General features: G+C 39.7%; 2 protein-coding genes across 9 annotated transcripts in view; one reads left to right on the top strand and one right to left on the bottom strand.

The window, feature by feature from the left end:
- RAP1GDS1 (Rap1 GTPase-GDP dissociation stimulator 1) overlaps positions 1-2,449 on the top strand; it is a 103,706-nt gene extending 101,257 nt beyond the window's left edge. For all 7 annotated transcript variants that reach the window (XM_051617644.1, XM_051617648.1, XM_051617642.1 and 4 more), the window contains one exon: positions 1,784-2,449. In XM_051617644.1, the coding sequence (XP_051473604.1) occupies positions 1,784-1,911 (128 nt within the window). In that variant the 3' untranslated portion in view covers positions 1,912-2,449. The remainder of the gene's footprint in view (positions 1-1,783) is intronic.
- Positions 2,450-5,221: 2,772 nt separating this feature from the next.
- TSPAN5 (tetraspanin 5) overlaps positions 5,222-27,517 on the bottom strand; it is an 86,502-nt gene continuing 64,206 nt past the window's right edge. For both annotated transcript variants that reach the window (XM_051617772.1, XM_051617771.1), the window contains 6 exons: positions 18,593-18,739; positions 16,539-16,709; positions 14,386-14,511; positions 11,239-11,286; positions 10,997-11,113; positions 5,222-10,447 (listed from right to left, as the gene is read on the bottom strand). In XM_051617772.1, the coding sequence (XP_051473732.1) occupies positions 10,382-10,447; positions 10,997-11,113; positions 11,239-11,286; positions 14,386-14,511; positions 16,539-16,709; positions 18,593-18,739 (675 nt within the window). In that variant the 3' untranslated portion in view covers positions 5,222-10,381. The remainder of the gene's footprint in view (positions 10,448-10,996; positions 11,114-11,238; positions 11,287-14,385; positions 14,512-16,538; positions 16,710-18,592; positions 18,740-27,517) is intronic.

Below are 27,517 nucleotides of genomic sequence, written 5' to 3'. Positions count from 1 at the left end.
CAGGGGACAGACAGCATGATTGCATCGTGCAGCTGCAGAGGCCCCAGTGTTCAGCCCTGCTTCCTGATGAACAGACCTGTGTCACATCAGTGAGTACATAGCAGCAACAACTGAGCAACCTGGTATTAACTGCTAAATTTTTTTTAATTTTTTTTTTAAGTATTTTAACCAAGGAAGGGGAGATCAAAGAGCCAAGCCTGCTCTTTACACATGAAAATACTAAAATACATCTCTCTCCCAGCTCTCTTGCCACTAACTTATTTTCACCATTGTCTCCACACAGCAAGCATTTATATTTACATGTTTCCATATTCTACTGTAAACAGACCTGTGCAGCCATTTTAAAGTAAGTGACCCCAGTATCATTCCATAAAGACTAGAAACAGTTGCACTGTTTTTATGATTAGTAAAAGTAATTGTCCAGTGACCCCTATTGTTACTACCCTTTGTTACAGGGTATCTGTGTTAAGCAGCATGTGATTTTTGCCATCTGGAAGTTGCTCTTGCAACTGACTGAATGGATGAAAGAGGGGAAAATTAGGACAATGGAAAATGGAAACATGTAACAAACAATCAGCAAAAGCAAAGCACTCACAGCTAGCACAGTCACTTCTGTCCGTAATGGTCTCCAGGCACACAGCCACTGTAAAGCACACCAAATTCCTGAAATTCAGTTCAGTAACACTTGCTGAAATATGGTATCTCAGAAAATAAAAGAGATCAGAAAGTGCTCACACAGCATAACCACCCCAGCAGCTTCACTGATCCTGCCAGGTGCACAGCAGTGTGAGAGTTCCCACAGTAGGGGTTAAACATGAACAAGACAGTAGGTAGAAAAGGAAGCAAATGTCAAAGTTTGCTATTGAAAAAAAAAAAAAAAAGAGAAGTAACTGTGCATAGGACACAGCATAACTATCTGAAACAGATGGCTGGAATTTCCCCTGGGAGGCTCAAGGATTAGGCCCTCAGAAGCAAAAGATATATGTTGGTATTTGTTGCTGAGTGGCAGTTCATTACAGTGGCCTGAACAGGGCTTGAAACAAAACCAGCTGCTTTAGATCAACTGTGAGATGTCTAGAGTACAGGGCTCAGAGAAAACAAATTATTTTTTTTAAATAGCTCAGTTTTCTGAGTTATTCCCAAAATCTCCCTGTTATTACAAAGTACAGTGCAATGCAGGATCAGTATCATAAAACAATGTCTTACAGTTTTGAGTGAAACATAAGCACTGTGTACAAATACATCACATTGAGCAGTGCACCATGTGTTATATTTGCATTAACTGCAAAGCACAGCTGTAAATGGAAGCTAGCAGTGACCAAGTGGTGACACATCCATGGAAGAACCATCTCAATCACTTCACACCCTCACACAACCAACCAGAGCTGATTTGATACTTACAAATGGTCCAGTGAACCTTTCAAGGCAAGCTCACTTGGTCAGGCTAGTTTTAAGCAATAAAATAAATATATTTGCACTAGAAATACTTCCTAAACATGTTTTGGAAGGCAATTCACATGGATTTTCTGAAGTGCTACACAGCAACTTCAATCATGTCTACCCAAAACTTACAGAGACTTGTGCACTCCCAGGCCCTTGAGAATTTTCTCTCCATCCTCAAAAGCAATTCAAAGTAGTAAATAAAAAGATTATGGGTACACATGTGTTTGTGTGCTTATGTGAGTATGGGGTTCAGGAGAAAGGTTTCTCACATCCACCAAGCTTTGCCATTCTTTGCCTGTCTCATACAAAGCACCATATCTTTTACTATTTCTTTTTCCAGAACGTCTTCAAAAGGAAGTGCAGAGCATGGCATTTCCAGAAGTCATATCAAAACTCCGCAGCCATGAGAACAAAACTGTTGCCCAGCAGGCCTCGCTAACAGAGCAGAGACTTGCTGTAGAAAGCTGAGGAAAGTTGTGTTTCCAATGCATCCATCACTGATTTCACCTTTGTCCTCCGTCCTGCTGCTACTCCTGCTATGTTTTCCACTGTATCACTTGTGCATGCGTGTAATGTTCCCACACAAATTGATGAACCGCTGTAGGTACCAGTCCAAAAAAGGTTTCTACAAATTCATAGGTGGTGTTACCATGAACCTGTCTCCACCCTTAACTGTTCTACTCGTATTCTTGTTGCTTGGGCCACATAGTAGAATGTGCATGTTGTAGTCCTATGATGACGTAGAAGTGGTACTACACAATGACTCTTTCCTCACACCCCCTAACTGCATAATAATGTGTACTAAATTAGGGATGATCCAAGATGCAGCAAGTCCAGGCTAGCGTGCTGACTATAGGATTAAGAAATAAATCTAGCTCCATTTTTGGTGCTTCAGAGATTCAAGTTTGAATGCAATGTATGGCTGCTCATTCACTGGTCTTGCCTATTAATGTCAAACTTGTGGTACCTAGAGGTAACAAATAAAAATTTCAGTGCTCTCACTTTATCCTGTGGTTTGTCCTTTATCTATTCATGCGCAGGAGCCGTGACTTAACCACCATGCACTGGTGAGGAGCCCTTTTTGTGCCTGGCTCTGGCCCCAACGCAATCATTGCCTTTCAGTTGAGCGAATACAAGGAAACTATTCCACCCCCTTCCACTGTGTATGCTCACATAGAGGCACTGTGTGGTTTAACAATTGCACATTTTAACAGCAATACACTATACAATTCTTATCCCATAAAGCCACATGCACAAGTGCTGTTGGTCTTGCTTGGGCTTTTTTTTGTTCACTGGGCTTTTTCTGTAGACAGATTTTTAAAGGCATACCTTGCAGCAACTTCTCAACAGTTGCCCATTGAGTGAGAAACGGAGCACATTAACATCTTCCTTTTTCTCATTTTCCATGTAAACAAGTTGGGAAATTGCCAGCTTAAGTATCTTACCTCACAGCTGCTCCTTTTTTTAGGTTTATAAGAAGCCATAATGTGAGCAAAGCAGCAGACAACTCTTTGGCAAAACAGGGACCAGTTGGGATAGCAGTTTCCAGCAAGCCAGCACATATTTTTGACTGTGTGGTACCACTGTCTAGTTTGATCAAGCCCGCAACACACAAAGATAAGATTTGTAACATTCTAAAGCAAACTCAGCGCTCCCAGTGGTGAAGTGCCAGCCCAAGATGTTTCAGGCTCCTTTATCAGCAGAAGAGGCAAACCCAAAGGGCAAGTATCCATGCAATCCAAGCCACCTGGTTGCAAAAACACTTTTGACCTTCCCATGGCTATTCCATGGACACTGATGGGAAGATGCCAATCATGATGGGAAAAAGATTATGTAAATAAGCTGGGTATGAGAAGAAACTTACCTCAAATAGCCAGTTTGAGCTCTGAGACTGTACCAAAACCCAGTGGCTCTTACAGGAATATTCACACATCAGATGAGATTCTGTATCCATTTAATCCAGTGCCAGAAACACATAGAAAAAAATGCCTCTTAATATTGAACTGTACAACAGACTCTTATTTAAAAAGCATTCAAAAGACATTTGCTAAAGCACTAACAGGAGTGCAAACACAGACCAGGACCCCGCGACACCAGGCTCCAAATAACAAAGAACCTCTGCACTGCTGAACATAACCAGCATGTTTATGATCACAGCTCATAGCGGACCCATGCAAGCCTGTTTTCTCAGGCATGGAAATAATTTTCCTTGATTTAAACAGATCTCAAAATACATTTGAAAACCCAGTTATCAATGATTTACCTGTTTCTAAACAGATTATTCCTGTTGACATAGTTATAAACTGCAGGTGCTCACACAAGCTGACTGTAACATTGACAAAAATCCCATTCACTTGGTTGTTGTAACTGCACCTCAGGTTAAGCCTTAGCCGTACCCCTATCAACCGAATTTTTATTAGCGATACCACTGTCGCAGCAAGCACCAATAGATGCCAGTGCTGATACTGCTCTACTTTTTTCCTCTGAGCCTCTTTCAGTAAGAGAAGTGGGATCTAAGGACAACACCATCACATGCATTTTGCTACTCACTTGAAAGAAGTCAACTCAATTGGAACTGCTGACAGTAGTTCTGATTAGATGTTTAGTAGGCAGATTACATCCAAGCAGAGCTCGACAACTGCTTCTACGACTATTTTTATTATGGTGATGGCAAACATGGGGCCTTTTGTCTACTGCTTCAGCAAACCAAGCTAAAATGATCACTGAAGCCACTCTACACAGGGCAAGCAGTACCTCCCGGGTATGTCACTTAAAGAAACAGTACGCAAGTTGGACAGAATGCACACAGCCACACCGAGTCTCCCCCTTCATCATACAAATGGCTTACAGCCCAGTGTGTCACATCTACTGCATGTTATGAAGATTTAAACAATACCCTCAACTTTGTTTTGTTTTGGTTGACTTTAGTTCTTCCTTCCCTTGTCAAGGCCTCCACATTCGCTTTCTTATTTTACCAAGTAATTTCCTTTCATTCAGGTAATTGTATATGCCTGAAATATGCAAAAGGCACTAGACTTCAATTTGAATAAAGATTTGGATATAGAGACATGTTTTTACATCAGTCATAGTGATGTTTTGTGGGCAGAATTATAGGTTTGAGATACTGAATCAGATTAGCTTGCTCTACAGCTTCTGAAATATTAAGAAACCGAGCTGCTGCCTCTTCTGTCTAAACAGGCACAAGACTGCATTACCCATTTTTATCTGCACAATAAAATAAGCCAGCTCTCACTATTTCTCTTCAATGAAACATTGCACTTAGAAAAGTTAAATTCCCACCATTAAACAAAAATTTAATTAAGTCATGACAAATCCCCTTTGTGCTGCTCCCTGCAGAACAGCAACTTCTGAACACTTCAGGGTCACTAAAATTATTACAGAGAGAGCTCCAACAGTTGTACTAACCAGCAGCCACAGCAGTCTGAGGAACACCAACAACCTGTCAGAAAGGACCAGAGCATGTTCATTAGCAAGAGACTTCAACAACAGCTGACAGTAGATAACAGGATCTCCTCATGTAGGGATATGCCCTTCATGTATTAGCTTATTATTAAGGGCAGCCACTGACAGCATGACAACGTGTTTTGCAACTTATTTGGAACACAATATTCTACATTGTATGAGAGAGTTGGGGATTTATTTTCCTTATTAGTATGGAGAAGGGCAGGCAGTGGGTCTTCTCCTAGAGGAATTCTGCATGAATGTATCCTTGCACCATTAATGTTAAGTGTTACTTCAAGAGTACACATTCACAACATCATATTTCACGCAATTTTATTTATAAAATTGTAATTATCTAACAAATTGCATATAAAATTATTTACTTCAAGTAAATACAGAATACTGCACAACTATTAAAACTACTGTATTGTCCATCATAAGTGTATTAAAACATTCCTAAAAAATGCCTCTATTAAAAAACAAACTCAAGAACACAAGTAGCATGATCAAGACCACTTTCAATAGCTTAAAATTAATTACCAGGAAGTTGCATTCACTTCCTAAGTAAACTCCAGTTACATCCATAGAGATCAGCATGTGATACAATACCACAGTCTAATGCTAAAGATGACAAGTAATACATTATGCACCTGATCTATGCTCTTCTCCTAGACTGAAGGTAACCAGTCCAAAATCAGACAACTAAAGCTCAAGTCAAACTCTATTGGGCATGCAGTTCTGTTATAGCAATACTTTCAATCAGTAATTGTAGTTGGCTTTTACAATCAATTTACAACTGATAAAAAAGGAACACAAGAGAATACATTCATATAAAAAGGAATGATACACAAAGGGTAAATATCGACACCTTGATGTACGCCCCAGGATGAACCAGGAGAGATTCAGTTTGACCTAATCCAGAATATACACAACCAAAGATGAGTCTGAGTCACAAAACCCAAATCCCAATTTCCCCAGAGCTCAAGGCAGTATCAGGTCCATCTCTACCATGTACACAGCGTGAACAGGAACACACACACGGATGGAGCTTTCTATTAACACAGTTATATTGCCAAAACACAGAACACAGCTAGCAGTGCTGCCTGGTGCATGCTAGTAGTCACAACACTTATTTTTATACTGTATGTTACGGGAGACAGATTTTTTTCTTTTCTTTAAGTGGCAAAATTTGGTAGCTAATCCATCCAACAGGGTAGTTTTATTTTGTTTGCCTTAGATAGTTCCATGACCAATTACAGATATCTAAAAAAACTTCAGAGAGAAAAAAAAAATACGAGGGAGGAACTGGAACCTTTCACCGTCCCTGACGCCTGCTGAGATCTAATCTCCTTCCCAGGTATTTGCAGACCTGCCATTTCAATGCACACACAGCACGAGGGGAAACATTCAGAATTTCACACAAGAGTTTCTCTTATAACCAACACTGTTATTCAGAATCCATTTTACCAAGGGCATCCCTAATGTAGTAGAAACAGATTAAGGTCCAGGACAGTTCTTATAGCACCATGTTTAGCCTTGCTGCAAGCGATGGCGACCTCCCACGACTGGTAGGGGGTGCTGACTGCGACCCTCCATTTTACAGTCTAATGCCAAGTAGCAAAGGGGGTCCCGCTGCTAACCAGAGCCCGGGTGGCGGGACGGGGTTTTACTTCCCTTCCTCCCTCCCTCCGGTGCCTGCTGCACCTCGGCTGGACAGGCACTAGAGGGCAGGCACTGAAAGCGCTCTCGCCTCCAGGGCGAGGGGACAGCCTGTTCTCAGCAGCGAACTCTTCACAGTGGGCACCTTCCATAGCTATCATAAACATTTTTAGGGTGAAAAGCAGGCCTGTGCAAGAATCATTTCATTTGCATGCTACTATTTACATTTCAAACACTATTTACACACCAGAACTACAATTAGTATCTCTCTCAAAGGGGAGAGAAGAAGGCCTTCAGGACAGAGTACACTTGAGCAAGCCACCTCCACAGCTTTAAACTCTAAGCAGCACAATCAACATTGCTGATTTTGAACAAAAGAGACCTACCACTGAAACAAACACACAGAGATGAATGAGAAAGAGAGAGACAATTTGTCCATTAGGCCATAATTAAAAGGAGAGAGAGAGAGAGAGAGAGAGAGAGAGAGAGAGAGAGATCACACAACAGAAACTCCTGTGAATACAGAGAGAATTTATAAAGCAGAGGAGCAAGGACTGTGATGATGCCCCTTGGCAGGGCTCAGTGGGGAATCTGGAAACAGCTTTAAACGCCGGGACTACTACTGAAGCTACCAGAGCCCTCGTTAGCGATGCCATCATTCCATATGCAAACAGAGCTGTTTCACACTCCACAAGGGCCATGAGCCTGACAACAAATTTATGAACAGCTACTGCACATTAAAGATAGACCCACCTCTGAACTCACATCTAATCTACCACTGCACCAGGCAGGCTACAAATTGCCATAAGTCATTGCCTACCCTATCTTATTGCTTTAGATAATGAGCCCATGTAGCTAGCAGTTGCTCTCCAGTTGCAGCTCACCTGAAGTTTTCACAAAGTTTTCTGGAAGAAAGCTTGCTTGCATTTGGCAGGCTCTGACAAGAGATTGATTTCCAAGGCCTCCTACAAGCTTTCCAAACTGGACACCTAAGATGCTGATAATGGGGCATTTCTAGGACATCTTACCCATCTGTAGACAAAAAAAATGTGGGACTTAAATGTGCAATACAGACAGCTAATCCTCAACATTCAGTGTGCATCCATCAAAAAACTGCAGAAATGAGGAAAATAAGAGCATCTTTGGGGAGTCGGGAAGGGTGAAGGATCAGCATCTGAAGCAATAAAGACAAGCTCTAGAAAAATAAGTTATTTAGTGGTTTTTATAAGAACAGTCATTCTGGGACTCAGCAGAAGTGCTGCACATTTGTGTGTACACATGCAAATAGTGAGAACAAGATTTGCTCACCTCAGAGCGTTTACCTTCCTATCAGTCTGACACTGCCAACAGCATGTTCAGCAGACTGGAACTCAGAGAACAACATGACAAAACAGAAGGCCAATACAGTACCACTGCAGAAATTCAAGTAGAAGAATGAAGTTCTCTTCAGAAGCTCACAGCAGCAACAGTGGTATTCAAGACCAGTGGCAACACTCAATGTTTCTGTAATGTAGGCTTTCTTTTCCTCCAAACCAAAGTACTGGGTCACAATCAAGTCTCTTGGGTGGAGGGGTTACTTCCTCAACCACACTTCCCTGATTTCTCCATATCTCAGTGCAGCTACACTGGTGCTGATCATCTGTCTGTCCTGATGGTATCAGGCAATAAGGTGTGTCCCTTTGGGGGGAAACAAACACCAGTAACTCCTCAAGTTGAGAAGTGGCTAAGAAAAACAAAACACTGTGGAGAGGTGGAACCAACTTTATTAAGGACAGTGACTTATAATTGCTTTCAAAGGCTTTAAAAACTTACTCTGAGTCATGGCTGGCCTTTAACAGCAGATATCAAAGTATATGGAGGCTGCCTGATTCAGAGCCAGTCAGTGGGAGTTAACCAGAAGAGGATGAGGTAATGCTCAAAGACAGGAGGACAACAGGACTCTGTCATCTAGGGAGCGCTGATATGCCTACCACCAGCCTTCAGAGGGGGAAAAAACCCTACAGTCAACTAAAGCACAGAAAGGCAAAATGTGCAAGGGTACATACACACATATGCTTAAGAATCACAGGACCTGAAAAGGTCAAACCAGCCTTCTATCTCCCCAGAACAGGGAAGCTTTGAAAGCAATGCATTCACCTCTTCTACTCCACATACTTCATTTTAGAAAACTCATCTCAGAAAAACATTAAGCTCTTACAGAGAGGTGCTACATACCCTTTACCACCAAAGCAATAGCCGAGAGCTCACAGCTTTCAAGACTGGTTCTGCAGATACTGAGAAAGGTCATACAACAAGCTAAATTTATACAAAGTGGAATAAAACCACCCAAGCCGCATTCAGGTTTGTCAGTTCACTACTATTATTAGTGAAGAAGAATAAATCAAAAACTCTAAACTGGATGGTGTCTGATCTAATTCTTCTTCACTATTTGTGCTTTATTCCAAATTCTACTCTCTTTTGTCCAATTCAAAAGAGTCTGTATTGGCTGATCCTAGTACATATTCCTATTTTTAAAATTTTATTCCATTGCTTCAAGAAAGCTTTTTGTTGCAAGGGAGACATCTCCATAACAAGGATTTGTTCACTGGAGGTAAGCATTTTCTCTGGCAAAAGCTGTTCTCTCCAAGTTCCATGGGAATGGGATATGATCTCCCCATAATCACATGCATTTACCAATAAATAAGTTTGGATTAGACAGCATTAAAACATATGCACAGATTTAAAGCACTGGAGTGTCACAGACTCTTACTCCACAGCTCATGCAAGTAAAAAGAATTAAAGAAAATAGGGAAAAAAAGAAAGACGAAAGTCTCAGCTAAGAACAGACCAAGGAATTCTCTTAAAAGAAGTTTTGCACAAGTATATCAAAGCACTAATATTAGTGAGATCCCTAAGTACATTAGGTTACACTAAATTCCAGAGAAACAAAAGATCTAGCCATATCAGATACATATGTTTTGATTTAAGTTAATATATAATTCATTCTTTGAATAATATTATCCACTCGGACCCAACATCCACACTGCTTTCATACATTTATACAGTTATATTCCATCCTTGCCTTAAGAGACAGATGTCCTAAGGTATGGCAGCAACCAAAGGCTCTATAACCCTTGTTTGTCAAATATAAAACTCCTTTCCCTTCACACAAGAGTGGAGAAAGAAAGATGTTGATAATATTAAGCAGTTCTCCCTGTGAGCTTGCTGATTACAACCTCAAAGTACTACAGGGAGATGGGTCAGAAGCCTTCATTAAAAAAAAAAATCCCTTGTTTTAAAAACAACTTTTTTACTGTACAATAGATGCATAGAAAGTTGCTTCCTGCTTGATAGGTTTAAGTCTGTAGCTACGTTTAGCTGTGAAAACAAGATTGTTCCTTTACAGAGTGGTGAGGAGAGAGACGATCTTGGGAGTATTTGGCAGCTATTGAAGAGCTCATGACACAAAGAATAAACAGCATATCCACAGACTACAACGATGCAAATCTTTCTCACTGAATACACCAATTTAAAAAGTGTCCACTTGTTACTTAAGATCAAGAATACAGTAGAGATTCACAGCTCAACAGCTTTCAAACTGGTGGTTTAAAACAAAAACAACTGCTGGCGAGCAGCAGATTTTAAATAGCCCACTCTTGACTCCTCCACCCCAAAGAAACACAAGTTCACTGCAGTATCAGGAACTTAGACTTGCAACTACTTGGGAGAGAAGGCTTCCCTGTCACTCATGTCCATACAGCTTGGTGTCAGAGTGACACACTGGAGGTTTCAGAGGGTTTCAGTTGTCCAGTGTCTTGTTGTGGTTACTTCAGCAGTTTTACCAGCTGGCTCTGACAGCCTCAATGTCACTAACCAAGTTCTGGGCTAAGCATATCCCAAATATCTGGAAAAGACAATGGTTTGTTGATTAGGAGTCAGACAACTCTTTTCACACACGTAAGCTCCCTAGGTTATACAGAATTTTTATATGAAAAAAGGCAACAGAAAATTAGAAATCAAATTAACAGTAAGTATTGAAAGAAGAAATAGTAATGAAAAATTCCTGCAATCCCAGTATTTTTATAGTGCCACTGGATTCTGGGAAACAAACAGTTCTAGACTGGCTTTACAAAAGCAACTCTAAAGGCTCTTCACTGCTCCTTTAAGCACCATCAGAAACAGTAAGTCTGTACAGACTTAAAAATCTCTACATAATCTTCATCTAAAACAGTTTTAGTTTTGACCTGAAGACAGCTAAAAATAACAAAATGCTTCCTTAGAGATAAAAATTAAATACTCCTTAAAAGAAAGACTCATGCATAACATTCCTCAATAAAAACTACAGACATTATATTTGTAAGTGAAACCAATACTTTATTTCCAGTTCCCCCTTATATGTTATATTTATCAGTTGCTCTTCAGTGTAACTCATTATAGCAAACATGACACTTACCTGCAGTAATGCTATCCCAATGAATATACCAGCAACTATGGTAAGATTGTCCTGCAACCATTTTTCAAACTGAGGAACACAGCCTTTAGTATAGATAACAATCTGCTGATCAACTTCCTGCCAAGGAGAAGAGGGAAGAAAACACAGATAATTATACTTAACCATTCCATCAGTAGAATAACCTGCTCTTGTAAGAAGGATTCAGATCTTTGAGATACCACATTAAAAAAAAAAAAGCTTACTGGTTTTTGCCTTGCATCGTAGCCACACTGAGTATTAATAACATCTTCCTAGAAGAAAGAGAGAGACAGAAGAGAAGCAATCAGTGAACTGTCTTCCAAACACCCTCTCCCTGCTCCCCACAGTTGGTCCTGAATGTAGTAAGAATCACCCTAACATACTGCTTTTTTAAAAATCCCTTCCTCTTCCATTCAGTGCTATTAATTACTTGTAACAAACAAAAGCACATGGTAAAAAATATTTTCAACTCTCAGGGCAGCAAGCTGGGAAAACTGGCCCTTCACCTGGGTGAACTCCATGCTCCAGATGCAAACATGCAAAAGTCAAAGTAAAGGGATTAGGGAATATCTATAGTAAGTCAAAGTACCTTCTGCTGAAATAAATTTATTTATACTGAAAATTATTTCAAGACAGTTATTAACATTGTCAGGGTTCAGTCTGTGCAGCATGAAGATGTGAGAAGTGGCAGTTCTGTTGCAGAAGCTGCAAGTTCTTACAAAGGATTTCTGTAGAAGTATATATAGTGCCTAGTTTCTTCACAAAAGCTAAGGAGGAAAAATAAGAGATGGGGTAATGTGTTCCTACCACCCATTCTTTTTTAAAGAAGATCGACAGCAATGGGCAAGGAGGGTTGTTTTGGTTTTTTTTCCTACTGCCTCTGCTTTGAGCACTCCCAAAGCACAGGCAATAAAACAGGCTACAGCACACTTTTCCTAGTGAGCAAGTGCTACTCACTGGAAGCTGAAGCTGCATTTACTCTGTATAGTTACTTCAGAGCAATAAAATGAAGCAACCACTTTTGCTGTCAGCCAAAATGGCAGCAAAATATTCAGTTACTGGCTCATATAGTAACAGTGAGTAGAAGAAGGAATTACTCACAGAAGTGAGAAAAGCAGCCAGTCTTAGCTAGGTGCACTGAACCTCACAACTTAATCGAATTGTGAGAAGTAAGAAAGGCAGCCAGCAGAGAGAATTTTTAAATAGCTTTTCTGTATGGCTCCTCCTATCACCAGTTAAAGTTCTTCTAAACATTTCCTCATCTGCAGGAATATATCCTGTCAGTTGCCCAAGTTGGATTCCCTCAATGGACTTTTGAGATTTGAGCAATTTGTATCTTTTAGTGAGACGAACACTTCTTTCTCAGGACCTAAAACAGAAGCGCATCACACACATAAAGGCTGTAAAACTAGGTAAGATTCCAGCAGAGGGATTTTAAGCTTTCTTCTTTGTACTGAAAGCTAATTTGCTTTATCATCACTGCCTTCTGCCTTTCGCCTTGGAACCTTTCAACTGAAAGCAAGCATGAAGAATGAAATGGAAATAAACCGACTTTTCTAGGTCCTGTCTGTGAAAGAATTTGGAACATTTCAACCTACTCGACTACAGCAAAGTGAACTACAGGAGTTGAAATTAATTTCAAAGGAAACTTATTTTGACCTACCTTAAATGAATTTGAGCTAAACTAAAAATCCTGCTCAGTAAAGTATTCACATAACTTTCTACATCAGTCCAATATTGCATCCTAATTCCAAAAGGGACAAATTTGCTTTCCCACTGAATAAACTTGTGTTTATCACTGCAACTGAATCAGTCACAGCTCAGTTAAAATTATCTCCATTATATGCATGACTTCCAATATTTTTAAATATTACTATTTTTAGTCTTTATTTTAAAGGCAATCAAGCATGTTGCTTCCCCTCAGTGAATAAGAATGAGACTTATCTTTACATTTCTGGTTGCCACATCAACCCCTACGAAACTGCAGAACTATACAGACAAAAAGAGCTGTATTCAGCATGAATTTATAGAATTATGTTGTACTGCTGTCACTGCTTTGGTTTTATAACAACTATATTTTTAAAACTGCGTTGTGATGACCTGTGTGGGTGAGTGGGCAGCTAGGCAAACAGTAGGGGGAATCCAAAACATAACGTAATGCTTGAGTCTAACCTACTTTCCATTTTGGTTTAATATTTCATTAAACATTTTCTGCAATGTTTGTGAGAAAGATTCAAACTACTGTGAAGACATGCTCACTGCAGAGGAACCAGAATGCAGCTTGTGCAAGTGACAGTATCTTCTTATCAGGAAAGGAGGAGAGCAGCAGTAGTGACTGGATTCAGGGAGCAGCAACTCCACTGTATTAGCAAGACAGGAGGCACTTGAGGTGCCTGCTGGCAACTTGCCTAACTTCAGTCAGTGCTACAGACTTCTACATTCAAGGAACTCTAAGTCACTCCAGGTGGAGAAAAAGCCACAGTTAAACTACTAGGTAATACAAGCATACCCAGGCTTCTTCTTGTAAGCTACATGAAAGTCAAATGTATGCAGTGTTTGTCACGTAAGTTTCCAGGCACACACCCTAGCCTATTCCAAGCCTTTCACTGCCAGGGAACTGCTACTCTACACTTTACCCTTCATTCTTGATCGTGTCTGTACTAGTAATGCATAGCTTCAGTATTTTCTGCTTGATGATCCAGAATGATAACTATTTAAAAAGACATGAAAATTTAAAAAAAAAAACACTGTTCCCTCAATTTCTGACCTTTCAAGTCTGATCTCAGGTGACTGTAGGGCAAGCAGTAATTTTAAAGGGGGGCAGGGGGAAGGGCATGTAAAGATGTCCATAGATGACTCAGGATTCTAATGCAAACACGTCAGTTCTTCAGGGCACAGACTGTCATTCATCACCATATGTAGAACAAACTGAGTCAGACTGGCTACAGCCTTTGGACACTACATTAAATAATGAGTAATACCTGTCTTAGAGTCTGATCTGAGTTACTGTTCTTTTAAGGCAGCAAATGAAATATCCTGACGACACTGAACTGAAAACTCATATCCTTCAACTCAATAAGGTTTCTGCTTTTTACACTTGCTAAAATTAATATGTATGTCCAGCCACGCCCATGGTTCTCTCATTCTAATGAAAAGCAACAAATAACACACAATGAATACTTTAGTTAGCTCAGGATTTTTGTTGGCTGCAGAAAAGTTAGTGGTTAAGCTGAGTTGCAAGTACAAAAAAAAAAGTACAGGTCGATGAGAAGGTAATGATCATGCATGATTTCCAGGAAAACAAAAATATCTTATAGAGTGATTTAAAATTGGAACAGCAGACCGATGTTATCTTCTTGAGTGTCACTTACGGCAGGATCTTTAGTGCAGCAAGAGAATGGCACACCACAGCGCTCCCGACTTGCGTTGGAATCTGTGCAATTGAAGTAAATATTAAGGTTCCAGTCATCAGCTCCAAAAGCCCCACAGCACTGCCACTAGAACAAAGAAAGGAGAGCTTCTTGACTTACAAACAACAGCATTAGTAGCATGTATCATCACCGCCTGTTGCCTTCTAGCTTTCAAACCAAAATCTGAGATTCCCTCTGGTTTCACTGAAGCTGCTTTGGTTTTGGGTTTTGTTTTGGTTTTTTGTGGGGTTTTTTGGTTGGTTTGGTTTTGCTTTGGTTTGTTGAGGGTTTTTTTGCTTGTTTTTTTGTTTGTTTTTAAAGGCCATTCGAAGCCTGTAAATTGTTTTAAAATTAAAATGTGATTAAAGTTGTGTTCACATCCTGCAGTGCTGCCCTCTGGAGAGAAACGTATGGAGTGAACTGATAAGCCTACTCACACCATAGTTGCACAGGCCTACAAGCTCAGGCCCCAGGGACAGTAAGAGCCAGGAGTACAACATTCTGTCCACTAGTATGGGCCCAGGATTGTCAACAAAACAAATCAGCTCCATAGCCTACACTGATATAGCTACTCCTTTTGCTAGTTTGTGGTAATCTTTGTCTGGTTGTACACCAGACAGTATGACCACACTGTTTCCTGAGCCTCATACACTGTACAAAGTAGCATCCTTGCTGAAGGTAGACTCCTTCAGAAAGTAAATTAGCCAAATAGCAGGCTGAGGCTCTGGCAAAACATGCTGAACAAACAAAGAATTTGTTAACTTGCTGAACATAGAACGGACTGGAGATCACAGGAGCACTATGTCAATTAAAAAAAATTTAAAAAACCCAAACAAACCACATTTTTATAAGCACTGAAATTGCAATTCTCTCTTTCTAGATGTAGCACAGCTCCCTCTGCAATACCTGAACGTGTTGTCTTCAAGCATTATGTCTACCAAATGAAAAAGTACTTTGCTCTCCAGACTCAGGCTGTCTCTAACTTATCTGCAAATTCTACTAATCCAGATAGGAGAGCAAGCTTTATCTAGTGGCTGCAAAACTGGACTGTAGCCTTTTTTGGCTGTATAAAAGTGTATCACTGCTTTTGGAATGTGGTGACCTCTGACCTTCTCCCACCTGGACAAGATTCAAACCAGCACAAGGATCCACATCTTGTTACTTACTCACTTGTCATTTTTTTCCTAAGGCATATAGAAGCGAATCAAACATTGAACAAAATGACAAATTAAATGTTTTAACTGCAGAAGGTACAAAAATTAGTAAATATTATTTCAATAAACACATACCCATGTTCACTATACATGGTTCAAATTCAAAGAGGAGTTCATCAACACAGGCCAAGATTGAATATTGGAGCAAGAAGGTATAGGAAAAATAACTTGTGTGCAGAAGCCATAAAAAGACTCCTTTAGGCACAGTGATAAATTGACAGAGCTTAACCCACACAAGCATCTGCATCTCTGGCTTCACCCTTCCCTCTAAAGTGCAGCTGTTAAATCATTTCAAGATTTCCCATGTGAACTTTATGTTGCCCGTTTTGTTAGGCTAGTTGCATTAAGTCTATTTAAAATGAAATAACATTGTAGTTTCACTTGGACCAGCTAAACATCTCTGCCACTCTGCAGTGTGATGTAGCACCTCTTAACATTTCTACAACTACACCAGCATTCACCTCAGAACCAAAATAAGCTTAGAAAACAATTTTATTTTTTTTTAACAGATGTAATGGTTCCTACAACGAAATATACTAACATCCTTTCCCCAAGAAGCTAAAATATCTCCATACACATATGGAATATGATTCAAGAAAATCCAGCACAAGACACTGATGGTTAACTTGTAGATTTGGAACACTATTTCTAAGTCTTCAAGCCTAAGTCAGCTCCTCTCCACCTTGTTTTGGTCAGTCACACATCAATGAATAACCCACTTTTCACAGGTCCTGGTTGTAGAAGTTCTCTAAAGAGAAATACACATATATGTATATTCAGAAGTATTATATACTAGAATATTTCTGTTGTTTCTTGAAGAAACTAAACAGATAGGAAGTAAAAAATGAAGTGAAAGTATTAGGTAAAGCTTTACAAAAAAATTAACATAGTTCAACTTACATATTCCTGTGTGAAGTCTATGAGGTTTTGCAAATCAATGTCATCTCGATAAGCTCTGATATTGTTGTTTATAAAGAAATACAGCTGGTCCTTTATCCAATCTTTGAAAACAAATGCTAGAACACCAGCAGTGAGCTCCAAGAAGAAAATAATTCCAAGAAACACGGAAAACTATGAAGAAAAACAAAAAGGTTAAAATTATTTTGCTTTATGACCAATAACTTATTTTTCAAGGCTCACAAATATGCCCAGTGTTAGGGCTTCAGATGTTCCAGTGCAAGTTAAAGCTATTTCAGCACACAGGGAATTTCAAATTAAAAATACTTCATTTTTAATTCCTGTAGACAGGAACCCTAATTCTACTTTAATGAATTATTAAACTGTCAACAAATTCAAACTTTGGACACTTCACGGGGATTTTTAATGGGGTGCAAGAGGATTCACTGTAAATTTCAACAGAGAAGGCTACTCACCACCTGTAGGGCTCTCTGAAAACTCATCTTAAATTTTTATGTAGGCACTTACACTTTCAAAGGCATTAACAACCAATAGTGTTAGCAAAATTCTTTCCAAGTGACTTTTTCTTTAGACACTCTCATTGGTAAAGCTTTGCCTAAGTGGACAAAGCAATAATTGGGAACAGCAGAAATTAATTACTAAGTCAGAGAGGAATGTCTATGGAATGACTCATATCCACATTAAAACCAAATGAGGCTGCTATGATTAATGCAAATGCAACGGATGCCAAAGGCATTACTAATGATCTGCCACTTTCTCTAAGCATCTCCACTGAGCCTACGCTGTTCTAAAACACACAGGGGTCCTCATATACTGGAAGTCCATTCCTTTTGCAACTGCGCCTTTGAATTTCATTTTAGTATGCTATCTGTGTTTGTTCAGATTAATTTTTAATTTCTGCTGCAGCTCCTGTATAGGAAGCTATTTCTCTTACAGCAGATGAGTTCATTTTAGGCAAGCTAAGAGAAGCAAGGAAGCAGAGAAAAAAAGCATTACTATAGCTTCCCCTCCCCTTTTTTTTTTTTTTTTAAAGTAAGACAAGATCAAACTAATACTGTCCGAAGCTGCTTTGTAAATGCCTCAAGAACTGTAACTCACAACTGCCTCCTCCCTTTATACAACATGTCTGTGGGAGCCAAATATGTCACTCGAAGGCAGTTGCTTCACTAAATGCATTTTCAGGAATATATTAACAGTTAATGGTTATGAGGATGCAACTACAACCCAGGCTGTGCCCACCTCTGGAAGTTGTTATGGTAGAGGAACAAATCTTGAATTTTTATTATAAATCTTAAATTTATCTAAAATGAAATATGATACTGTTATCCCCATCTTCAAAGCTCACACAAGGAGGGCTTTCTAAAAAGAGAACCAGGCTACTTAGCTAGATGTGATTTGAATACTGAAGTATGTTCGTGTATCAGTAGCTCCTTCCCCAGCTAATGGTCCAGCCCAGAGCTCAAAAAGACAACTCTTACTTTCTTTACCTATCCTGGGCACAGTCTTCTCCCTTTCTCCCTTCTCAGGCCCCAGCACTGACAGTAAGCAATAAAGGCTTTTCAGATTAGCTGAACAGTACAGAACTGAGGATATCACCAAGCAACCCCTTGTAACAGTCCTATCTCTCCTGTACCATATGGGGCACTTGCACAGCAGATATCACACAGGTCACATTCAGTGGTGTATTTACATTCCTCCTATTTCATAGTCAGCTTGTCATGAAGTCAAAGTTCAACATGCAGACTGTTAGCAGAAATTTCTCTCCATGACAGGAAAACAAAATGTTATATCCATATGAAAAGCAGTAGTTCCACATTGACTCCTACCATCTATAGTTTCAAACCTTAAAAAATCCTAACAGTAAGCAACAGAGACTGAAGAGCTATAAAGTGTTAACAGAACAGTATACTCTCACATCAGATAACACCTTCTGCTCCCCAAAAGACATTTTAATATCCTTATACACTTAAGCAGGAACAGCGAACATTACTTGTGCCATGCAACTGATAAATGTCACAGTTGCAAAGGCTACTTACAAATTTGAGAAGAAAGGTATTCTCTCGCAGAGCTCCAATGCATCCTGCAAATCCCAAAATGAACATAACTCCTCCTACCACTAGGAAGAGCCAAACTGGATCAAAGCCTCCCAGGTCAGTGATGGAGGAGATATTGGACAGCACTCCCTGGGGAAAGCAAAACAAAACAACAATGCCAAGGGATAAGTACTTCAGCATTCAGTTGTATAAATTCTGCTTGCATTTTTCTTAGCAGAAATTGTAAGGGAGGTCCTTGGTTGCAGCAGCTTGCAACAATGAATTTTACATCATGTTTTGTCAAAATAGATACCCAGCCAATTCAACTTCAGGTATCTATAGAGCCAAAAATTCATCACAGAAATTGAGTAGTACAAACAGACTTATCAGTTAGCAAGAAAACTTTGAAAATTATGTTCACTTTCTTAGAAGGACCCAAGACAACCTAAGGACTTACCTTGTGAGATGGTTTGCACTAACTTAGGTTACACCTATGATACAGTAAACCACATATCCTGTGGTTTAGATATGATAGTCAGCAGAGTCTGCTTGCAATGCCACTGTGCACTTCGAAGCAGAGCTTGGGGTTGTCAAACCAGTAATCCTGAGAACTACTGTATGTTTTTGAATACATTTTAACCAGAATGTGGCTTACGTTTAACACATGGGTCATATCAAGAAGCAAGTACAAAGTCTTCCTATTTCAGTGAGTTTGCACTGTAACAGTCAGTTTCTTAAACCCTTTTGGCAGCAAAATAGCTGAAGTATCACTATTTCTTCATTCACCTCCCCAGTGCCATAGGTCAATGCAAAGCACGCTGGTATAGCAGAGATTTCTGCATATGTTTCCTTTAGGCTAAGTGCTTTGGACTGCTGCTTTTCCTGCTTGAAAAGCAAAAATACAGACATTTACCTTTGCAGCTCCTTATTTGTAGAATTATTAAATTCCCCATCCTTTTGCCTATTCATATCCCCTTGTTTCTTTAAATAGTCTCAAAACAGCAGTGATTTTGAAGGAAGTTATCATAACTTCATTTCCAAAAATTGTTAGTGGCACTGTTAATGGAAGACTATTCACAACTGTTGCTTTAGTCTTGTGATTATTTTTTGTTTGTTTTTGTTTTGTTGGGGGATTTTTGGTGGGGTTTTTTTTTACATATACTCTGTTGGGACCACCTAGAACATAAAAATAGTCATGTAATCAATATCTCAAATACAGTACTCCACACAGTCTACAATCACTTCCATAATTTCCCAAGCAAAACTTACACTGAGCAAGTAGTAAACGATAATAGTACTCAAAGCTTTTTAAGTCTGTAGACAACAGACTGGCTAAAATATACACATTAATTTATCCCATGCACACATCAAGGAGCCTTGGAAAATGCCAGCATGCCAAAAGCAAAAGCAAAACCTGACTACAACCAAATCCTGAAGCATGAACAATAAACCAACAGCATGAATGACTCTTTCAAATCAGATTCCCTTCCTTCCTACTGTAGAAGGCTATTGCCTGACAGAGGGATGAAAAAAATAATATTTACCACTTTCCTCCTATATTACAAGTGGTACTAGTCTTATTGCCATTCATTAAAAAGGCAAAAACAGATCTATGGCATGATACAACACTATGCTGCTCAGAGCCAGCAGTACTGTCAAGGCAGACTGGTTGGTCTGGCCTTTTTTCCAACTAATGAGTGATGAGACAGTACAAGCCAGGCTGGAATAAAAACTTACTTGTCTTTAACACTTAAACCAACTTCTGCAAAAGTTTTACACTACTTTTACTTCTTTACATTTGTAATAGAAAATAAATCAATGACATAACTTCCTGGCTAAGAATGACAAGATAGACAGTATAATCCAGTAACATGCACAATTTTGAAAAAGCCATGCACAATTTTGAAAAAGCCATGGCCTTAGCCATACACAAGTCAGGAAACATGAGTTCTGCCCCAGGGGAAAAAGACAGATAAAATTACTTCTTCACAAAGTTTTTAAGTCCTCTCTGTATTTCCTCTTTGCAGCTATATAGTTACCATAAGATGAGAAGAAATTCTGCCTTCAATCAAACACTACTATTAATTTCTTTTAACATTAGCAGATTTTGGAATAATGGAGTATAGTATAGTAGAGTGAGAAAACAGACACTGGAGAAAGGATGTTGCCTTTGTATTGTAATTATTTTACTTTAAAAAAATTCAAGGAGGAACAGTCATGTAAGTCTCTCATTGTAATATTTTTTTCTTTAAAAAAATAACACAAATTAAAAAAAAACCTTACAAGAAAACCCTAAACAACCCACACGTTACTGTTTAGTCAAGTTTTTTCCATATGAAAGTAGCAAAATTCTAATGAAAGAAGGTTAGTCATAATACAGTGCTACTGCGAAGAAATATATCACTTTGTTTTTTGTCACACTCCCATTAAAGTTGTATATTGCCTTTCTGATCATGTCCTTTCCCACCTCGCTTGACTTTCTAGCATGGCTAGGCGCTTAGCACCCTGGCGTGCCACGTTTTGGCTGGTCACCTGGCAAAAATCATTTATCTAAAATCTGGTCTCCTACAGTCTTCACATCCTTAAGTTAGTCATGTTCTACATGTACTGAAACAGAACAACACAAGCCTTATCTGCCATTGTTTACTGTTCTTGAAAGCAACTTTATGTGCACCTTTTTTGCTAGTCCACATATGGCAATCATAAACCTAGCCTGGATAAACCCTAAGTAATACATTCTGATAGTACATACTACATAATTCTCATTTGTACTCTGTGTGTTCTCTACATATGAATCCCAAGTTCAGTATTCTGGAGAGACATCTCAGTATAGACAATCTTCAGAGAGGCTCTGGCAAGAAAATAATAACTAGCAGCAGGAATAACAAGCATTAACAATGTGCTCCGTGGTTACAGTTAGAGATGTACAGAGCTAGTCTGACAAAAGATTGCTGCTTACTGCTGAAACATGATTTTCCAGTCTTGCGGTTTCTTTTTCTGGACATATACAAAAGTGCTCTCTGAAGAGACAGTAGCACAATATTTTCAAGTAAAGCATATTTTGCAGCAGGGCAGTGACCAGGGAGTTTTATCTCACTTTATCCTGTTAAGAAGAACTAAAGGTAGAGGCACAGACTTTTCCTATCCACCACAAGTCTCTTCCACAATGTTCAGCATTTTTTTGTTTTTATGGCTATTTCTGGGGAAAGTTTGGCAGACATGTAGTGGCCAATTCTGTCTTCATCCCATCTTTAGCGAAAATCAGAAGAGAATACTTCCAGAGGTGCTTGAGCAGAGGATCAGGGTTCTAACACTGCATCCCCCAGCAGCACATTCTGAATCCTCTGGCTGATCAGTCTGTCGCAGAATATATAGTGTCTGTTTCTTGATTGTTCTCTTGCATCAGTGCAAGACCCAAACAAACCACCTGTAAATCCTTTAAAGTCAGACTTTATACAAATGCAAGTATTTTTCTCAATAACGTTACTGCAGTAGTCCAACATTTACTGTTAAATAGCTGAAAGTACTACTGATGCTTTAGTATCTGAAAGAAGTAACTTCTTTTTCCCTAAACCTATTTTCTCATTTTGGAAGTATGGTTATTTTTCTGGGTTACAGGCACATCACTTTCTTGGTACTTCAGGCATGTGTTTAATCTTTATTTGGCAGTAAACACTTTGTACAAAGCTACATACTCTAATACTTTTCTTCTCATGATGGCATCAATCCAAGGCTCTGCTGTAGTCCCACAAGGAGAGACAGCAGGACATGTTCCCTGGCTGATCTCCAGCTCATCTGTTTGCTCTGTTCTCTCACCCTCAATTGCCTGCTGTACATTATAGTGACTGGGTTATTATTTAGCCTTTTAATCCACCAAAATCAAAATCTGTTAAGGATCTTGAAACAAGAAAACCATAATCCATAACTGAACTAAAATCAATAATGCTGAAGTTACAAAACAAAAATTCCTTTATTTGTGAAATGCACTTCAATTGCTAAGATACAATGATGCAAACATGGAACAGGAAAGACTGATCTCATGTTCCTCCTACCCCACCCCAAATTCAGGGGAGGAAGTCAAGTAAAACAGTAGAACTGCTCTTTTCTCCAACAAAAGGGTGGGGGGAATAGGCATTGATGGTGCCTTCTGCTACACCAAGAAACATTAGTCAACCAAGTCAGATCTGTCAGCTCCTGCAGAACTGGAGTCTTCTTGTGATATGCAAGTGCAGGCAGAACAGTCTGAGATGCCTGAAACCAGTGAGAGATGCTCTGTTGTTACATTGGTTTTTTTCCACATGGCCAGAGCCCCCCACCCTACTAGCTGGATCTTATGCATAGCTCAGGAGGGAACAAGGCAAAGCAATAAGGCTGGTCCTAAACACAGTAACTTGGTAAGGCCCCTCCTCATACTATAGCTGCACCATTATTTGCCTTTAACAGATCAATAAAGAGTAAAGAAGCAACAGTCACTTAGAAAAGCAGCAAGGGTGTACCCCTCATCTTTTTTCTTTCTTGTACTCTGTAAGGTCATCAGGTCAATTTGTACTACTTTCCAGAGAGAGATCTCTGACTCTATGTCCCACCATTGGTTCACATCTACATCAGCATTTCAGGTCAGATCCAGAAGTCCATTTAAAGAGATGGCACACAAGCTATGCTTCAGTTCACACCAGGGGATAGTCTCAAAGCACACAAACTAGATTACTTACAAATGAAGATGTGCCCTTGAAACATAACTCATGCTCCAACCACTAGCAGGCATGCAGTCCCTGAGTTCACACCAGAACTAGGCTGAAGAAACTCAAAACCTTCAAAACCTGTGGAGTGTGCAAATTGGGTCTCCCATACCATTTTCTCTCCAATTGGTCCATACTACTTGCATTTAGCAGCCATGGTCTTTGCATGCTGAATCCACAAAGTTCCTTTGATTTCCCCAGAATATCTGGATGCTAACACAGACATCTTAGTTGGAGTAGTGTCCCAGCATTGGCACACCTATACAATCTGATTGTTCCTGGTTCCTAATGAGGCCAAAAAGAAGGAATTCACAAGTGCATAAACAAACTAGAAGGATTTCCCAACAGTCTGTGGTTGTGATTAGTTTAGAGAATCTGCCATGTTCAGGTCTCAGAAGTGTTCCCAGAACTTGGCTAAACTGTTGTTTCCCTCTGGAACAGCTGATTTCACAGCCACAGTAGCATACAGCAGGACAAGAGTGAATGGCTCCACGTGAAAACACTCTAGGCAACGATAATTTTGAAAAAGTGACCCTGTAATGAAAATTCAAGGCATCTCAAGTCAGAGACAGCTTAGAAGAATCATCATCCTACAGAACAAAGAGGTGATACACTGTGAAAGTATATGGAATCTGGCCCACAAGAGTGTATGTAAAAGAACAGGACTCAACACAACAGCCCCACAGCAAACAATATTCCAGAGAGCCATTAAAACAAAAAGAGGAAACCAAACACCAGTAGGATGGGAGGAAATAAGTTTTGGTTTTTCTCTTTCCTCCAAGCCAGGAAAAAAACTCTACTGCAGAATCCCATTACTGGAGTGACAAAAAAGCAGATGATCAGAAAAAGATTCAGCAATACAGTTTCTTCTGAAACACTTATTCTTTGCAAACAGGGGATTGATCAGCCTTTCCACAAGCTTGTCTGCAGGACTTGAAATCACTGGCAAACATGAACACATAGGGGTGAAGGGAAATAAAAGCATTTACAAATGCATTATTTTAAAATGGAAAAATGTCTCTCTTCTTTGTTAGTCATAAAATCAATGAAGTTTCTCCATGCTGTGCATCTGAATGAGCATGGGGAACAGAACAATAGTCATTGAAACATGCCAAATTGATTCCATTCCAGATCTTTGTTTCTGCTAACAAAAAATTAGGTGGGGGATGTTTACAAATCTTATTTCCTTGATTTTTGTTGGTTTTGCATTTCCCGCAGAAAACAGCATTAGCAGTAGAACTTAATTTTTCAAGTGTCTAGTGAAAGAGAAGAACTAGTCTAGCTTTCTTGTCATGAGAAAGCAGAGTTCAACAGGTGAATAACTGGCATAAATACATCCAAGATAGTTTTTTACATTTTTCAGTGTTAATGGTGTCTAGGCGTTGGAACACTTGGAAAAGTATTCAAGAGCCTGTTTAGATAATGCATCTTTATATATTGAAATTTAAGTTTAATCATAGAATCACAGAATCATCAAGGCTGGAAAAGACCTTCAAGATCATCAAGTCCAACCATCCACCCTACAACCCTAACCACTAAACCTGAAGTACCAAGTCTACCCATTTTATTTAACACCTCCAGGGATGGCTCCTCCACCCCCTCCCTGGGCAGCCTGTTCGAACATTTCACCACTCTTCCTGTGAAGAAATTTTTTCTAGTATCCAGCCTGAACTGCCCCTGGTGAAATTTAACCGAATTTCTTCTTGTCCTATTGCTAGTCTCTAGGGAGAAGAGGCCAACATGCACTTCACCACAACCTCCTCTCAGGTAGTTGTAGAGAGCAATGAGGTCTCCCCTCAGCCTCCTCTCCTCCAGGTTGAACAGCCCCAGCTCCCTCAGCCTCTCCTCATAAAACCTGTTCTCCAGGCCCCTAATCAGCCTAGTTGCCCCTCTCTACACCTTTCTCCAGCGCCTCAATGTCCTTTCTATATTGTGGTGCCCAAAACTACACACAGTACTCGAGGTGCAGCCTCATCAAGGCCCAGGATAGGGACAGGATCATCTCCCTGGTCCTGCTGGTTACACTATTTCTGATACAGGCCAGGATGGTGTTGGCCTTCTTGGCCACCTGGGCACACTGACAGTTCATGTTGAGCCATCCATCAATCATAACCTCCAAGTACCTCTCTGCTGCACAGCTCTAATGCAATAATAAGTATTAGTAACCCTCTCTCTTACCTTTCCAATACTGTAAAATCCACACACAGGCCTAGATTAGAAGCAAATATATGCTTTGGGTATCCTTCAACACAGGGGGATCCACAGGACCCACAGGATGGGTGCACAGTTTCCTTGTTGACAATTGCTCTAAGAAGAACTGTGTGAAAGACATGTATGCACAACAATTACAGAGTGACTAGTGTATCACTCCCTCTCTTCATGTCTGCCACTCACTGAGACAGTAAAATAAGTCAGAAGTTTTTCCTGAAAACAACTGTAGTTTTCATTTCATTTCAGAGCAGACTTGGTCTGACAAATCCTGACAGTTTCTATGTAGGGAATTTAGCCTGTTCCAGAACACCAGAGCAGCCTTAAATCGTCTGACATCAACATGCAAAAGTCTAGCTTAAAAACTGAGATCCAGATTTAGAGCTTCTGCTAAGCATACTATGCTGACACACACAGAGGTACCATACTGGTACTTCAAACTGTGCACAAGTTGACTGCTGAGCTGGAGTGTCTTCTAGTTACACTGATTTAAAAAGAAAAGCCTAGAAACAGAACTTATGCACATAATCAACCTCTTCCACTTCTTCATTTCAGTCAACCTTATACATTAAATAATTCCAATGGACAATTTTTGCAAGGATCTGCAGATTTTCTTCCCTACTTTAGTATTTTTACCTTTGATACCTCCTACTTAAAGTTTACTCCAAAACCACAGTCTTACAAAGTCTCACAAGACATAACTGCAATTCATCACTTAGTCTCACTATTCTTGAATAGAAATCTCCTGTAGCTAGTGAAACAGGAAGCTTATTTTCTCAAGCACCTACTGGCATCATACCATGAACGCTCCCAATGAGCCTTAACACCACATTCTCTGCTATATACAACCTAGGAGGGAAATAGACATTTTGTACAAGACTAGTTCATTCTGAAAACGTGAACAGAAGAAATTACTTCAAGTGGTTAGAAAAGCCAGTAAAATATAAACATTTTTTCCGTGCTGCTAAGCAAAATCAGTGTAAGTTGTTTGGGCTTAGTGCAGCCTCATTGCTTGTTAACAATGTCCAAGTCACTGTTGGACAGGGGGGCATGGGTGTAGAAATCAGCTTTCATAGATGAATTTTTTTATGGTACAAGCCCAAGTCTCAAGCGACTGAAAACACTACGAGACTGTAAGCTATATAGTGTGTCCATGTATAGATAGCTTTATTCATCCTCCAAGTCTATTGCCCCCACCCCGCCTCCTCAGCTCTCTTTCAGGTTCATCACTCAGAATGCTAATTGCCCGGTTTTTGTTTGGGGCTGGCTGACTGGCTGTCAAGCCAATTCTATTGCCTTTTTGACAAATGAGCTCTTTTGCCTCCCTGTAGAGCTTGTAAGGAAGGTCACGAGACTGTATAGTGTGTTTCTTTTTCTTTACAGCAAAGTTGTAAAGGGGAGAATTCAAGCCAACTTGGCAAAAACAAGAAACTAGCCACCAAATCTACACCAAACTGATTTTAGCCAGCAGCAAATGGGACTCCTGTAAAATGTGGATTATTTCTTTATATCCTGCAGTTTTGAGGTGACCTGCCATACTATCTTTTTATCTTAAAAAGATTCTGTGAAGCAGCAGAAGTATATACAAGTTGATAGCTGGGTTATAATACAACACAGCTAGATTTAAAGCCACATGATTCAAGACAAGCAAACCAAAATCATCCCTACCACCCAGTTTACAGTAGAGAAGTCCATCTGAAGAACCAATCCTGCAAAAAACCTTACAAATCGTTTATACATTATGCAATAGCAGCACCAAGTTCAACTTTGATAAAGACTTGGTTCATTGGGACAGCAGCAGTCTTCACAGAACGGTTGAGGCTGAAAGGAACCTCTGCAGGTCATCTGGACACACAGGCCTGGCTCCCTAGGACCATGTCCAGACTGCTTTTGAGTATCTTCAAAGAGTGAGATTACAAATAATCTCTGGGGAAACTCTGTCAGTGCTTGGACACCCTCACAGTAACAAAAAACAAACAAC

The sequence above is a fragment of the Apus apus genome, chromosome 4 (assembly GCF_020740795.1).
Source record: "Apus apus isolate bApuApu2 chromosome 4, bApuApu2.pri.cur, whole genome shotgun sequence".
Taxonomy (NCBI): Eukaryota; Metazoa; Chordata; class Aves; order Apodiformes; family Apodidae; genus Apus; species Apus apus.
The sequence above is the reverse complement of the archived record's forward strand: the minus strand, read 5'-3'. Positions and strand labels throughout refer to the sequence as shown.